This window comes from Battus philenor, unplaced genomic scaffold, assembly GCF_028537555.1.
Source record: "Battus philenor isolate CCGP_79_NKW_IND1 unplaced genomic scaffold, ilBatPhil1.0.hap1 SCAF_19, whole genome shotgun sequence".
Classification (NCBI taxonomy): Eukaryota; Metazoa; Arthropoda; class Insecta; order Lepidoptera; family Papilionidae; genus Battus; species Battus philenor.
In genome coordinates, this window is record NW_027181681.1 from 13,668,727 (window position 1) to 13,681,144 (window position 12,418).

At 44.2% G+C, this 12,418-nt stretch overlaps 1 protein-coding gene across 1 annotated transcript; it reads left to right on the forward strand.

The window, feature by feature from the left end:
* Positions 1 to 221: 221 nt before the first annotated feature.
* LOC137921742 (general odorant-binding protein 2-like) lies at positions 222 to 8,939 on the forward strand. Its single transcript, XM_068764560.1, has 7 exons — positions 222 to 298; positions 2,220 to 2,356; positions 4,646 to 4,785; positions 5,582 to 5,634; positions 7,638 to 7,704; positions 8,513 to 8,693; positions 8,758 to 8,939. Exons 1-7 carry the CDS (start codon positions 222 to 224, stop codon positions 8,937 to 8,939), a joined length of 837 nt encoding a protein of 278 aa, XP_068620661.1.
* The last annotated feature ends 3,479 nt before the right edge of the window (positions 8,940 to 12,418 follow it).

Here is a 12,418-nt window from a genome sequence, read left to right on the forward strand (position 1 = left end):
CTCTATACCGTCTTACGTGAGTACACACTTTTAAATAATATATAACTGTTCTCCATCGCCGCGCGTACATTGCTCGCAGCGTATTTAGTTTCCGAGCACATTAAGTCAGTGGGCTCCGCGGGCCCGCGCGGCCGCCGCGGAATCATAAGTAGTCTCTAACATTTATTATTTTCATCGCACGTGACGTCACAGGCGCGGGTCTGAGCTCTCAGCGCTCAGGAATGCGGATAGCTGTAACAACTCAGGGCGCAGTCAGCGCAGCTTCTGACAGCCTGATGGATGAAGGTGCAGCACTTGTGTGAAGTCATTAATGTTAAATTCCTTCTCATAAATAATTCCGCGACGCTTTTGCTACGTGCTGTGTTATATTTTTACATATGATTTTTGCCCGAGAACAGCGTGTTATTGCCTTAACAAAATTATCTGTCGACGTTATGGGTAGACGGTGTGTGTTGAAAATTTATAGGGGAGACAGATCTCCAGCTGTGGATCTCCAACAGCTAAAATTATGACGTTGGTGATTATTCATAGCTTCACTACGTGTGAGATAGTCAAGCCATGTGCACACTTAATCTAAACCTCTTTAAAGCTATTGAACTCTGACACGTTCGGTTGTTTTAGCTCCAGTTATATTAGATAGTATTGCGAAGTTATGCGCCTGTTGCATTACAATAGAAAAAATAGGGTTACGTAACATATTTCAGACTTATCATTTTATTTATATAATAATAGTTAATAGTTTTGAGATATAAAAATACAGGCGGGTTGTGTGCAGGATGTTGAACGAAGAAATATTATATTTATATATAATATAAAAGTAACGATTTCGCAGCGCGTGCAGTGTTAAGCGCGCGAAATTCAGAGCGAACTGTCAAATACGTAAAGTGGCAATAGGTACTGTGTTTCATAATTTTTTTTAATTTCTGCTGAAAAGAACCGTCTACAGTTTGGTACGGAATTTGTACAAAAAAGATAAATGAAATCTGTAAAGTCATTCGCTAGCTTAGAGCGAACGAGAGAAATAGGGATTTTTATTTGTATACAACATTAAGTCCATCGGTATTACAAAGAAATAATTTTCCAAGAAAGACAACAAAAGCTCTCAACTTTTCCAATCGCTCTGTGTAAAGTAATCGCTCCGATTTCAGAGTAGAGAGATATATTTATATAACAATAATGTACTTTTTATATTCGAATGCTGCACGAAGTGAACATTGGTTAATTTTAATGTATTGTAATTCGAATGTTGTAAATGATTTATCGTACTATGTAATATAATCTATTTGTATTTTTTTTAAGATAAGGTGTACCATAGATTAATAGACAGTAAATAAGCTATACATTCACCACTTTGAAGCTTTCGCACCTACGAGCATAATCACTCAACCTGTAGGCGTATAGATTCCGCTGGCTTCTTAACAGCGAAGGAGGTCGCAGCGCTCATGACACGAATGTGTCGTGACGCTGTGCACACGAACTAATTAAAGAGGCGAAGACAATTGCACGTGTCCGCGCAACTCTTATGAGTAATACTCATTTGTTTCTTTTATTATTTTTATCATCATTCAGTTTTTTTTTTGTTAATGATAGTCCGCGACTTGATGCTCCAGCCGGCACGAGACGAGTACACGAACAACATAAATCTTTAAGACTTGCTTAAAATCGTAGCCTGTTCACACTACGATCATATATGTATATCACATAATGGTGATGACGTCTACATTTTATACAGGCGTCATGATATGGTACGGCCATTACAAACACTTCACGTCAACTGCAGCACATAGGTCTCCCCATAGATTTCCAATAGGACCGGCTAGAGGCTGTCTGCATTTAGCGTCACTATAGACATACGTGAAATCAATTGATTGTTTAGTTTGGAAACGTTTTCGAGTGGAGACTACGAGGTGGCAGCCGAAGCCCGGTCGGGCTGACGCCACAGTTTAGGTCGAGCGAAGTCGCAGGACGCGGGCGGCACAAGACCGCCCATCGAAGCGGTCCTTGAAATAGGCGTATATCCTGCAATGGGCTCTGTCGACTGTTATGATGAAGATGTTTCTTGTAGCTGTTATTGGCAATATTTCATAACAAGAACGCCCTGCCTGTCTCATTGGTATTCGTTGTATAAGAAATCTTTTATCGTGTATGCCGTATATTGTAATTTACATATTTTACCGATAGTAAAGAATTTTATAGAGCGACAAGTGTCGATGTTTCAGGGAGCTCAATGAAAAATATAGAGGAGTGTACGGAGGGCGCGGGGCGCGGGGCGCGGGGCGCGGGGCGCACTCGGAGGGCGGGAGGCACAGTGAGCAGCCGTGTGTGGCGACGCAGCGGCCCTCCTCATGCGCGTCACGTACCGCCGCCAGGGGAGGAATAAAATATTTTGGAGGAAATCGCGACCTGTTTTATATGTAAATTTTTATATTTTCCTGTAAATAGAGTCGCGGGCGTGCGGAGATATTGTTCGAAGGCGCCAGGTGTGCGGCGCGCGGCGGTGGCAATTCACTTAACAAGCATGTGTATTGAGATATAATAAAAAATGCATACACTTGCACGAAACAAAACGATCTCCGCTAACGTGTCCAACAAATTTAGACCGCAGAGCGCCTTCCTGCAGAGAAGACAGTAATTTGTGTGCGAATTGAACGTGTGACATTTTGGAAAGTAACATAAAAAGCTCGAAAAGTTGCCCGTCTGTAGTGGCAGTGGGCACACCGCTCGTGCAGCCGACAGCCGCTGGAGTTGAAAGGCTCTCGAATGGCGACCACGAGCCGGCAGACGCTGCGTGACTGCGCGTTTTTAGCAGGAGCAACATTGTGCAGCCCTGCAGGAGATTTCTAGAAGCGAGCAACGCGACACTGGTCGTCGTGGCGATCTTTGAGAGAGGCTTTTGCCCTGCGGCGGGCGTCTGTCAGATGACTTGATGACAATTAAACATAAATAAATTGTACCGGTACCGGCGCTAACTGAACACTACAACCTTTTTATAGTCCATCGTGTAAGAACAGTCTTAAAAGATTTACCGCGAGAAAATTCTTATCACATATTTCGTTAATATTTTTATGAGTTCTTTAAATTACTAGAAAGCCGACTTCAACAAAGCTACTTGAATAAATATGAACATTTCTTTTTGTTGAGATTGTTCCATTACGCGATGACGGATCGCCGTCACCGCTGCCCTCCCCCTGCCCCCGCGCCACCCTCGACAACCCCCGCGCCGAAATGATTGATGCAGCACGTTGTCGGACGCGAAGGAAACTAATAGCACGCGCGTGCCAAAACAACTGCCGCCCGCGCCCCGCCCCCCGCCACCCGCGGCCCACCTGCCTCGTAGAAGAACCATTGACAAGTGCATTATGCTGCACACATGATGTCGAAACGAAGTTGATTTGATAGGACGCTGAACAGAGAAAAACTTCTGCCACTCTCCGTATTTTGCCAAACTAAATTGTAAGAAAGCTTTGAACAACGAACTTTCAACGAACAACAATACAGAGTAACTGGTTAAAGGCGTGTGTGTGTGTGAGCTGTTAAGGGGTAAATATAGCTAATGTATAGCATAATATATAGCATTTGTCAGCAAAAAGGCTTAAAACTTTTACACCTATTTTTAATATATATTAATGTAATGTAATGTACACTAATTTATTTTTTAGAAAGACCAATAAATTCAGGCATACAAAACCTGCCGGGACAGATAGCAAACAATGATTAGTTTTATTATGTATTAATCTGTATTTCGTTAATACCACGTCATTAATATTTCTGAAACCATTAATTTTTGGGTAGGATGTACAACATATTAATTGATAACAAATGAACACATTCCAACTTTTAAAGCTTTCGCACCTATAACCAAACATCCTGTATATCACTGTGTGCTATACTATTGAATGACGGTGTCTCTTTGCAAAGTCATGGTCGTCAATCGTTTTGTATAACACTTACAAATACTTCACATGTTATGCGACGTAGTATTATATACATTTAAATGATGTAATTTTACCTTCTTCGTTATTAAAGCTGTTGGACGTTCAGTGCTGGAGATAGACCTCCCTATAAATTTCCAACAGAACCGATTGCAAAACGGCCATTAACTAATCTCTTTCGACGACTTTAACAAGGTCTTTAAAAGAGGCTGCGCTTACCGGTTTGTTGTTCCATTTCAGAACCTTAAGGTCTCAGCGATTACCTGTTCTACGCGCCATATGGCCTGGCCTGCTCACTGCCTCCTCAATTTGCTAATCTGCTGATCTTTGTCGGCAACTTCCATCCGTTTGTTTACGGCATAAAGATATGTTGATCTTTTCACTTCTGATACGGTATCGTACAGAAACTCCTAACATAACTCTTTACACAGCGTGGCGAGTGGTTCTGTGCCGCGGGACGAGAGACGACGTGTCTTTGACTTTACCTTTTACGGCTACTTTCGTTCTTCTCCTTCCTTATTTAATCTTTTAATTTTGTATGTTGCAATGACAATATGGCAATATGTTGTTAGTTTCTTCCAACAAGTAATGAATAGGGTACTAATATGCCAGGCCGCTCCTCCAAAACGGCCGCACGCCAATAAACATAAGCCGAAATCGTAAATGGAAGATATATATAAAAAAGCTTTAAAAGTTCACGTATCAATTTCCAGGCGGCTACCCTCACGCGCGGCGGCCATTTGTCAGCTGCGGCGGACGCAGGGGAACTGCCTCCGGCCGCTCCGGCCGCGGGATGGGAGTCGTGACGAGAATAACCGAGCGCAGCGCGCGCCCGGCTGCCTCCCGCGCCTCGGTACGCTTTACCTGAACAATGGCAAACTTGTGTGCAAGCTCGTACTCGCGCTTGTGTTAGATGTAGCCGCTGCCTGCCTTGCGGGGCTATTACAGCTCCGTCAGTCACAGAGTGTAAAACCTAAATATTATCTGGTGCACCTATGTGTCTCCGGTGCGCTGTTTGTTTGTCCTGCTGGATGTTGTTGCTGGGAGCAGTCATCGTTCCGCAGCTGATTCGCACGGCTTCCACGTCTTGCAAGGTAGGGTCTAATACGTCTGGTTATGCTCATACTCTGCATTAAAGAACCACAGCACAAAGTTTCGATGACGAAAAACACTATCGTCTAGGCAAGGATAGGGTTATGCGGAATTCTGACCTGCTAAAACCTTCTTGGTAGTCGTTCTCTGTACTTCAGAGGAAGCCTGAGAGTTTATACAGAACGGTACTCTTCTGTGCAAAAGACTAGACCGACCCCGGCACTCTGGCTGCACCACAGCAATGCGAGACCGTTTCATATTGCTGCGGTCCCCAGACTCTCTTTAATACAATATAGATCTTTACACTCAACGCCCGTGCGAACATATTTCTGCCATATAAAAGAAATCTGATCTAAATCCGCGGCTGGAGACTAAGACTAGAACTACAGAATATCTTGTATCTTGTTATTATCTTGATCTGTCAGATATTCCACGAGACCAGCGCAAGCTGGGGGCCACGGCGCACTTGACTCAGATATTGATGAGTCTTCGAAACAATTCGTAATATCGATATATACAAACCTATATATTATCATTAACTTAACTTTTAGTAAATAAATAGTTTCATCAAAGTTATCTGTTTCTCTTCTGTAGCCGCGCAAGTTGTGGGCGCGCTTCATTACGTTTTATTGCGAGCATTATGCGGCGCCCATCGCGCGCCAACCCATCCATAAATAAATTATCTCGAAAAGATTTCCTAGAGCGGCTCGGAACACGCAGATGACTCTTAATTATTTCTTGTGACGTCTCACTTCCGCCGGCGGACCACGAATCGATCGCTAACCTGACGGCGGTCTAATGAATTATAATTATTAAACTACTTACATAACAGCTTTCGTAAATTCCCATGAGGATTTTAATTTAGTTTCTTGCTCATTCGTACGTTGTTACTTTGTCAGAGTTTCATTTATAAATGAGTCGAAAACGTTACCTAACCGCAAATCGTCATCAACATTTCAGACGGAAGAGATTAATTGCTGCTTTGTCCTAGCAGACTAGGAAAGAGACTTCCAAGAGGACCGGATGGAAGCGTCTTCATCCAACGTCTCCTGGCAACTTTAACAAAGTCGTGCGTTATGCGCTGGGCCAAATAGTAGTAAGTAAAATTATGGTCAAAATGTACCGACATGCGCCCACTACAAGGCATAGGCCTGCTCGAAAGACCGTCTCGGAAATCTATCTCACCCTGTTCGTATCCGGCGGCTTCCTGCCGCACCATGCCCTCGGTCTACCTAGGAAGGCCTATCCACTCCGCGTCCACTGGCTTGTGATCGCTCGTGATCGTTTCGATCCCAACGGTTATAACTATAGCCTGTATTATATAACTAAGAAAGCCGTGTTCACATCGACTTATTGTACGCTCTTCATAAATTACGAACGCGGCTCTCCAATTAATTGTCATAATTACACATCACGGAGTAATCTTTTGTTGTCGGTCAATATCTTCGCTGTTCTATTGTTGACACTTATCCTGGACCTCGTTTATTTAAGTTAGAGTCAGGACTCCCTTGAGAAACTACACTGGCGGGTACAACACAAACAGTATTACTGACTTGGGAGGCCGCCTAGCTCTTAGATCGCTCAGGCGGGAGCTTCACGGGGTGGTCAAAGAAGAAAAGTGTTATCGCTGGTACAGGAAATGACGGATGAAACTCCGGCAGCGCTTCTATCTCGATTAACGGGGTAATAATTAGTTGTCAAACATGACGGAGCTTGTTATCGGCAAGCCAACGGTATAATCTTGACCCTGCATTAGTAACTCAATTACTGTCGATCGACTAAACAAAACTGACCGTTACAGTTCTGTTGGTTCGTGACGAGCTTGAGTTGAAAGTTTATCACGGGAACAATATCGACTTGATACTGTAGCCCATTCTGTATGACCAGCCGTGTTCAGATATAAACATATCATTAGAAAATAACGACATCGCTCAGAGTTTTGAAGCATTTGGTAAGATGTGAAATCTCATTTTAACGATTTATCTTTTACGAACTTTATATTTCAAGTCAAGTAGATTGATTTTTTATAAAAATCTTCATAAAAAATTTACACAAGAAAATTTTATATTTATTTATTTACAAAATTTTACACAAGTCTCCCCGGTTCGCAATACAGGGAGAATTTTGGCCGCAGTAAGGCCCTGCCGGCCGCCGCTGCGGCTCGGCGCGCTGGCAAACCGTGACACCTAATAACATGAGTCGCGTACCCTCACCTCGTATGTAATCAAGTCATTTTGCAATCTCCATCCGGAGTTTACGCGATTATCGCATCTATTCCAACCGGGGAAAGGCGGCATTCGTAGACGCGCACGGCCACTCGTGGTTTTTTGTAAACACCACGTACTGCAGCCTTAACTACAGCATGACTTGTTGTACGGCGCGCTCGTTACCATCTGCGGCGCGGAACGCAGAAATCGAACCTTCGGCAGCCGGCACAAGGAACGCTCGAAGGCACGAAGATGTTACGATGTTATAAGACTTAGTTCGGATATAAGGTAGCGGGGCAGCGGCGGCGATCATTGCGACGGCGCGAACTGATCGTGTCAGGATGGGTGACCTTCGCGGCTGGCTGGCGTGCGCAGCGCTCACCTGCGCCCTGCACTTCGCTGCTCCCACCGCCGAGGTGATGAGCCACGTGACCGCGCACTTCGGCAAAACGCTGGACGAGTGCCGCGAGGAGGTAGGTCCTGCATTGTCCCTCGCTAAGTATGTACACGGCCACAAAATAACGGTCGGAGTGACGCTAAGTTAAAGAGAAATAACGATATGGAGAGACTTGTTGTCCAGGGTGCAGTGAATACTCAAGATCTAAAGGTAGCCCAGCTTAGCGAAAGACGAATCCAGTGAATTTCTGGAAATACTGCGAGATGTGCCGCGTAGCGAGCTCATCACAACTCCTCTGCCAAAAGCGTACGATCAAAAAGAAGAAAACTATATTATGACCCGAAGCTTCCTGGTGAAATACACATTAATAGTAAAAGAAGGTGCTTTTACAGCTTAAGCCTTGCGCACCGCGGCCCCATGCCGGGCAGGCTCGCACGCAACATGCAAACAAAACACACCAACACACGACACGCACACGTACACGGACATTGTCCCGTTTGCGACAACTATGGAATATTCACCTAAATTCCTCTTTTGTAAGTGTGTGTGTTTGTTATTACTATAGTATTTTATTTGCTTTGATAAGTTAAGTAATTATAAGATCAATATTTGCAAAAATATTTTATTAAATAATATAAGATAGAGATTTAATACACGCTCTCATACAATGACACATACAAAACACTTAAAGAACATAAAACTAAACACAATAATCTACGCCCAAAGTAGAATACGAGGAGAACAATTGATGTGTTATTCAGTAGCAAGATTCAACTCGTGGGCGAAACACTGATTTTCAATCCGGACCCCGCAGACCGCCACGGGCTTATCGGTGGTATTATTACTACGGTAAATATAAAAACATGAACCGTTTACTTTGACAGTCGGGACTAACGAAGGACATCATGACAGAGTTCAGTCAGTTCTGGAGCGAAGAGTTCGAAGTGGTGCACCGGGAGCTGGGCTGCGCGCTCATCTGCATGTCCAACAAGTTCTCGCTGATGCAGGACGACGCGCGCATGCACCACGTCAACATGCACGACTACATCCGCAGCTTCCCCGACGGTAACGGCCCCGCGGCGGCCCCCTGGCCCCGCCCGGCCCACATGACCGGTCAATTTGTGTGCAGGCGAGTCGCTGTCGGCGCGCATGGTGCAGATGATCCACGGCTGCGAGCAGCAGCACGACCACGAGCCCGACGAGTGCACGCGCGTGGTGCGCGTGGCGGCCTGCTTCAAGCGCGACGCGCGCGCCGCCGGCATCGCGCCCGACCTGGCCATGCTCGAGGCCGTGCTCGACAACTACCGCTGACCACCGCCGCTACCGCACTGTTCCAACTTCCTTCCTTACTTTCTTTTGGTGTTTTTCATGGGGATAATAAACTTTTGCCGCAATTTTGTGTAGTTCAAGCTGCTTCACATTTCCACTTCTGTACACCGTATTAAACTAACAAAACCGTATTATAAGTAATAAGATACCACCGGCTCTTAATGAACAATTACTGAAAAGAGTCAAAACTGTTTTGTATAAATTAGTTCACTTTCAAAGAAATCAATTTCGCACGTGAGTTCTTTACAGCGATCAATGAAAACGAAAAATGATATGGACGTCATCGAGTCCGTACCTGGCGATGGTGTGCAGGTGCGCGCTGGTGGCCACCTTGACGAGCGGGCGGTGGGGCGGGCGGCTGGGCCGCGTGGGCGGGCTGTACGTGTACTCGCCGGCCTCCGCGCCCGTCAGCCACGACCAGTGCTCCGCCATCCCGCCGCTGGCACGACACTCGGCAAACACTTCGCACTTCCCTATCGTACCACTTTTATTCCGCATAAAAATCACAAGTACATTTTAAACTTTCTTTTATTTCAGCAACATTAAATTCTGTATGAAGTTTGAGCGCACACAGTTAAAGTCCCGCGAATATCTCTCGGCTCAGTCGCAATAAATCAGGTCGGACGATGTCCCGCGCGGGAGTGCCTCAAGTTTTCGTCTAACAACTCTTATTAAATTTACGAACAATGATTGATAACATCTGAACTGAGCAGCCGGCAGCCGCCCGCCCGCGACCACTCATCAATCTAATTTTAAGCCTTAGTGCCTTGGTAACAAAACCCATTGCGAATTCTATGAAGAATTTACGACAAAAATAATTTTAATCTCGTGTAATGTAAAATAGCGCGTATTGCAAAAGAGCAAGGTGGACTGCGTGCGCAAATGTAAGACAGCGGGGCGAACAATCGGACGGCACCCTTGGCGAGGCGAGCTCATTAACGCGCCCCTCGCGAAGCTGTTGCGATGCAAACGTGAAAATCTAACGTCTGTTGACGCTCCGGCGCGGGCGGCTGCGGGCGGCAGCGTGCGGCTGCGTGCGGCCTGACAGAGACTAATGTGCAGTTAGCTCTGGCGCAGCGCGGCCGTCGCCGGGAATTGTAGCTTAGCGTAGGGCTTCTCCAAAGTACTGAAGACGATAGATCACCGAGGAGAAATGCAGCCTATCACCCTTTAAATATAATTACAAAAACCCTCGTGAAAATGTCGGCTTATTGATATTACCAGTTAAAGGTTATTAAAACGGAGTGCAATCCACCCGTGCACGCAGGTGATCAGCAGAGCAGCAGAGGCTGATCAGCAGTGCGCAAGGTCGACACCCGGTTTGCTGGTCCTTGTCTAAGCAAATGAACGTTTTTGTTTATTTATTTTACATTTTACATACATTTGTTTCAATGCCTTATAGGCATTGTTCGTTGGTCAACCTCTATGAGGTACATAAATATATGATTATATTTTCGAATAGTAGGTCCATCATCTTCTTCTAATGTAATATTTACATATATTGTACGCACACTTATACATATAAGTAGAGAAAATTACAAATTCTTCCGTCAACAGAACCTAAACCTTCTTTTTGAATACATAAAGATTTTGTGACCCTCTAAGTTTGAGGCGGGAGAACGTGTCTCAGAACTGCAATACGCTGGATTTTGTAGAAGCATATCTCTAGTTTTTATTTAAATTTGCTTGCAGCCCAACATTAATTTTCATTACATACCAGCTATCCCAACAGACCATGTACTGCCCGGAGTCGTGCTCCTGTAGCATTCCTATAGAAAAATATGTTTAAGTGATCCATACATACTGAGCGACGCTGATGTTAAAATACAATACAAAACTGCAGCACAAAGCGAACTGTCAAACGCAAGACTTTCATACTTTGAAACGCAAAATTTTAACTGATATTATAACTACATTTTTTCAGTTACTTTGCAAATTATAACATTATTTAATATCAACATTCTTCAAAGTTATAGTAATTAGTTTAAAAAAATGATGGATTTAATTGATAAAGTTTGTTAAAGGATTTATTTTTGTTAAGGTTAAAACAAAACTCATTTATCTTGGGGCAAAAAAGTAGTTTGCGTTATATTAAAGATTCCTGAGTCTGTAAACTGGAGATTAGCGGATGCTGACTTGCAGAACCGCGCCCTCGGAGGCTCGGCGGAGGCCGGTGGCACTCGATACACACAGGTACACAGCACTCGGTATCTTTCAGTTTTACAATCTGTTTAGCAATCGCTCGAGCCGCGGTGCTATACTCTCAGGCACCTTCGCATATGAATGCTGAACTTTACTGATTTCTTAGCGATCAATACTATATCTGCCCATCCATGGTCCAGGGAGCTTTACAAACACCTTGCAGTTTTAAATGGTTGGCAAGCAAGGAGTTTTTGTCAATCAAATTAAATAAATAGCAATGTATCAGTGTGGCGCGGTGTGGCGCGGTGTGGCGCGGTGTCGCACAGTGTCGCGGGGTGGTGGAGGCCTCTCGAACGTAATCTCCGATAATACATTCGAGTGGCGATAAATCAGCGAGCGCAATAAACCCGCCCCCAGCGCCGTGCCTACACCGCGGGGACCCGGATTCGAGCCCGGTGCATCGGAGGGTTAGAAATACTCACAGCTGAGCGGCGCAAAAGGAGCTGACGTGCGTATTGTTAGTTGTTACTTGTTCTGTTTGAATACAAAAGCAAATCAAAACTAACTGATTCGCATATTTGATAAGAGTAATTTAAAACAAACTGTTTAACGGAATTTTTTCAAAGACTTTCTTTCCTTTCTCAAACGGGCTTCTCGCTTGTGTTTGCTTTTGTATTTAAGTGCCAGCGAGCAACTTGTCACGTGCGAGGTGCAGCTCATAATTCTCGACCTCAACGTAAGGCACATAACTTTACACTCCGCGTTTCTTTAAGTGTTCGAACAACATTCGACTAGCACACTACACACCCGGCTCGTGCGTTTTGTGAACAACAGCTACTTCACTGTTGGACATCGGTTAGGACCACAGACTATAGGCAGTCCAATGTATATAAAATAACATGAGAGGTACATAGTATGCACTTGCTTATACATAGGTGACACAATAGAATTTCGAAGTGGCCATTTTGAAAATAATAATTAAAATAAAGTTATAAAATTCGAAAAATGAATACAAATATGTTCACATGCGTAATGTATCATTCATTCTGTTATTTATCTTCTCAAATTGATTTAACATTTTAAGGATTTTGGTTGAGTACCCAGCGGTCAACTATTCACAACCAGATCTAACTAAGCCATAACCATTGCAATGTACGACTGTATACGTTAGAAAGCTGATTGATTTGGTGGACAGTATTATGGATAAATGAGGAAACCGGCCGATTGTAAACAAATTTAGTATAAAAAGCATTGAACCAACAGCCAGCGCATTTCATCGCACCGATCCACTAAACAATTGTTTAAATAAAATGTATATC

Coding starts and splice junctions, on each gene's coding strand:
- LOC137921742 (XM_068764560.1), top strand. CDS start 222: ATGCGGATAGCTGTAACAACTCAGGGCGCAGTCAGCGCAGCTTCTGAC. Junction 4,786..5,581: donor CGGCTGCCTCCCGCGCCTCG/GTACGCTTTACC, acceptor TTTTAGTAAATA/AATAGTTTCATCAAAGTTAT. Junction 5,635..7,637: donor GTAGCCGCGCAAGTTGTGGG/CGCGCTTCATTA, acceptor CTTCGCTGCTCC/CACCGCCGAGGTGATGAGCC.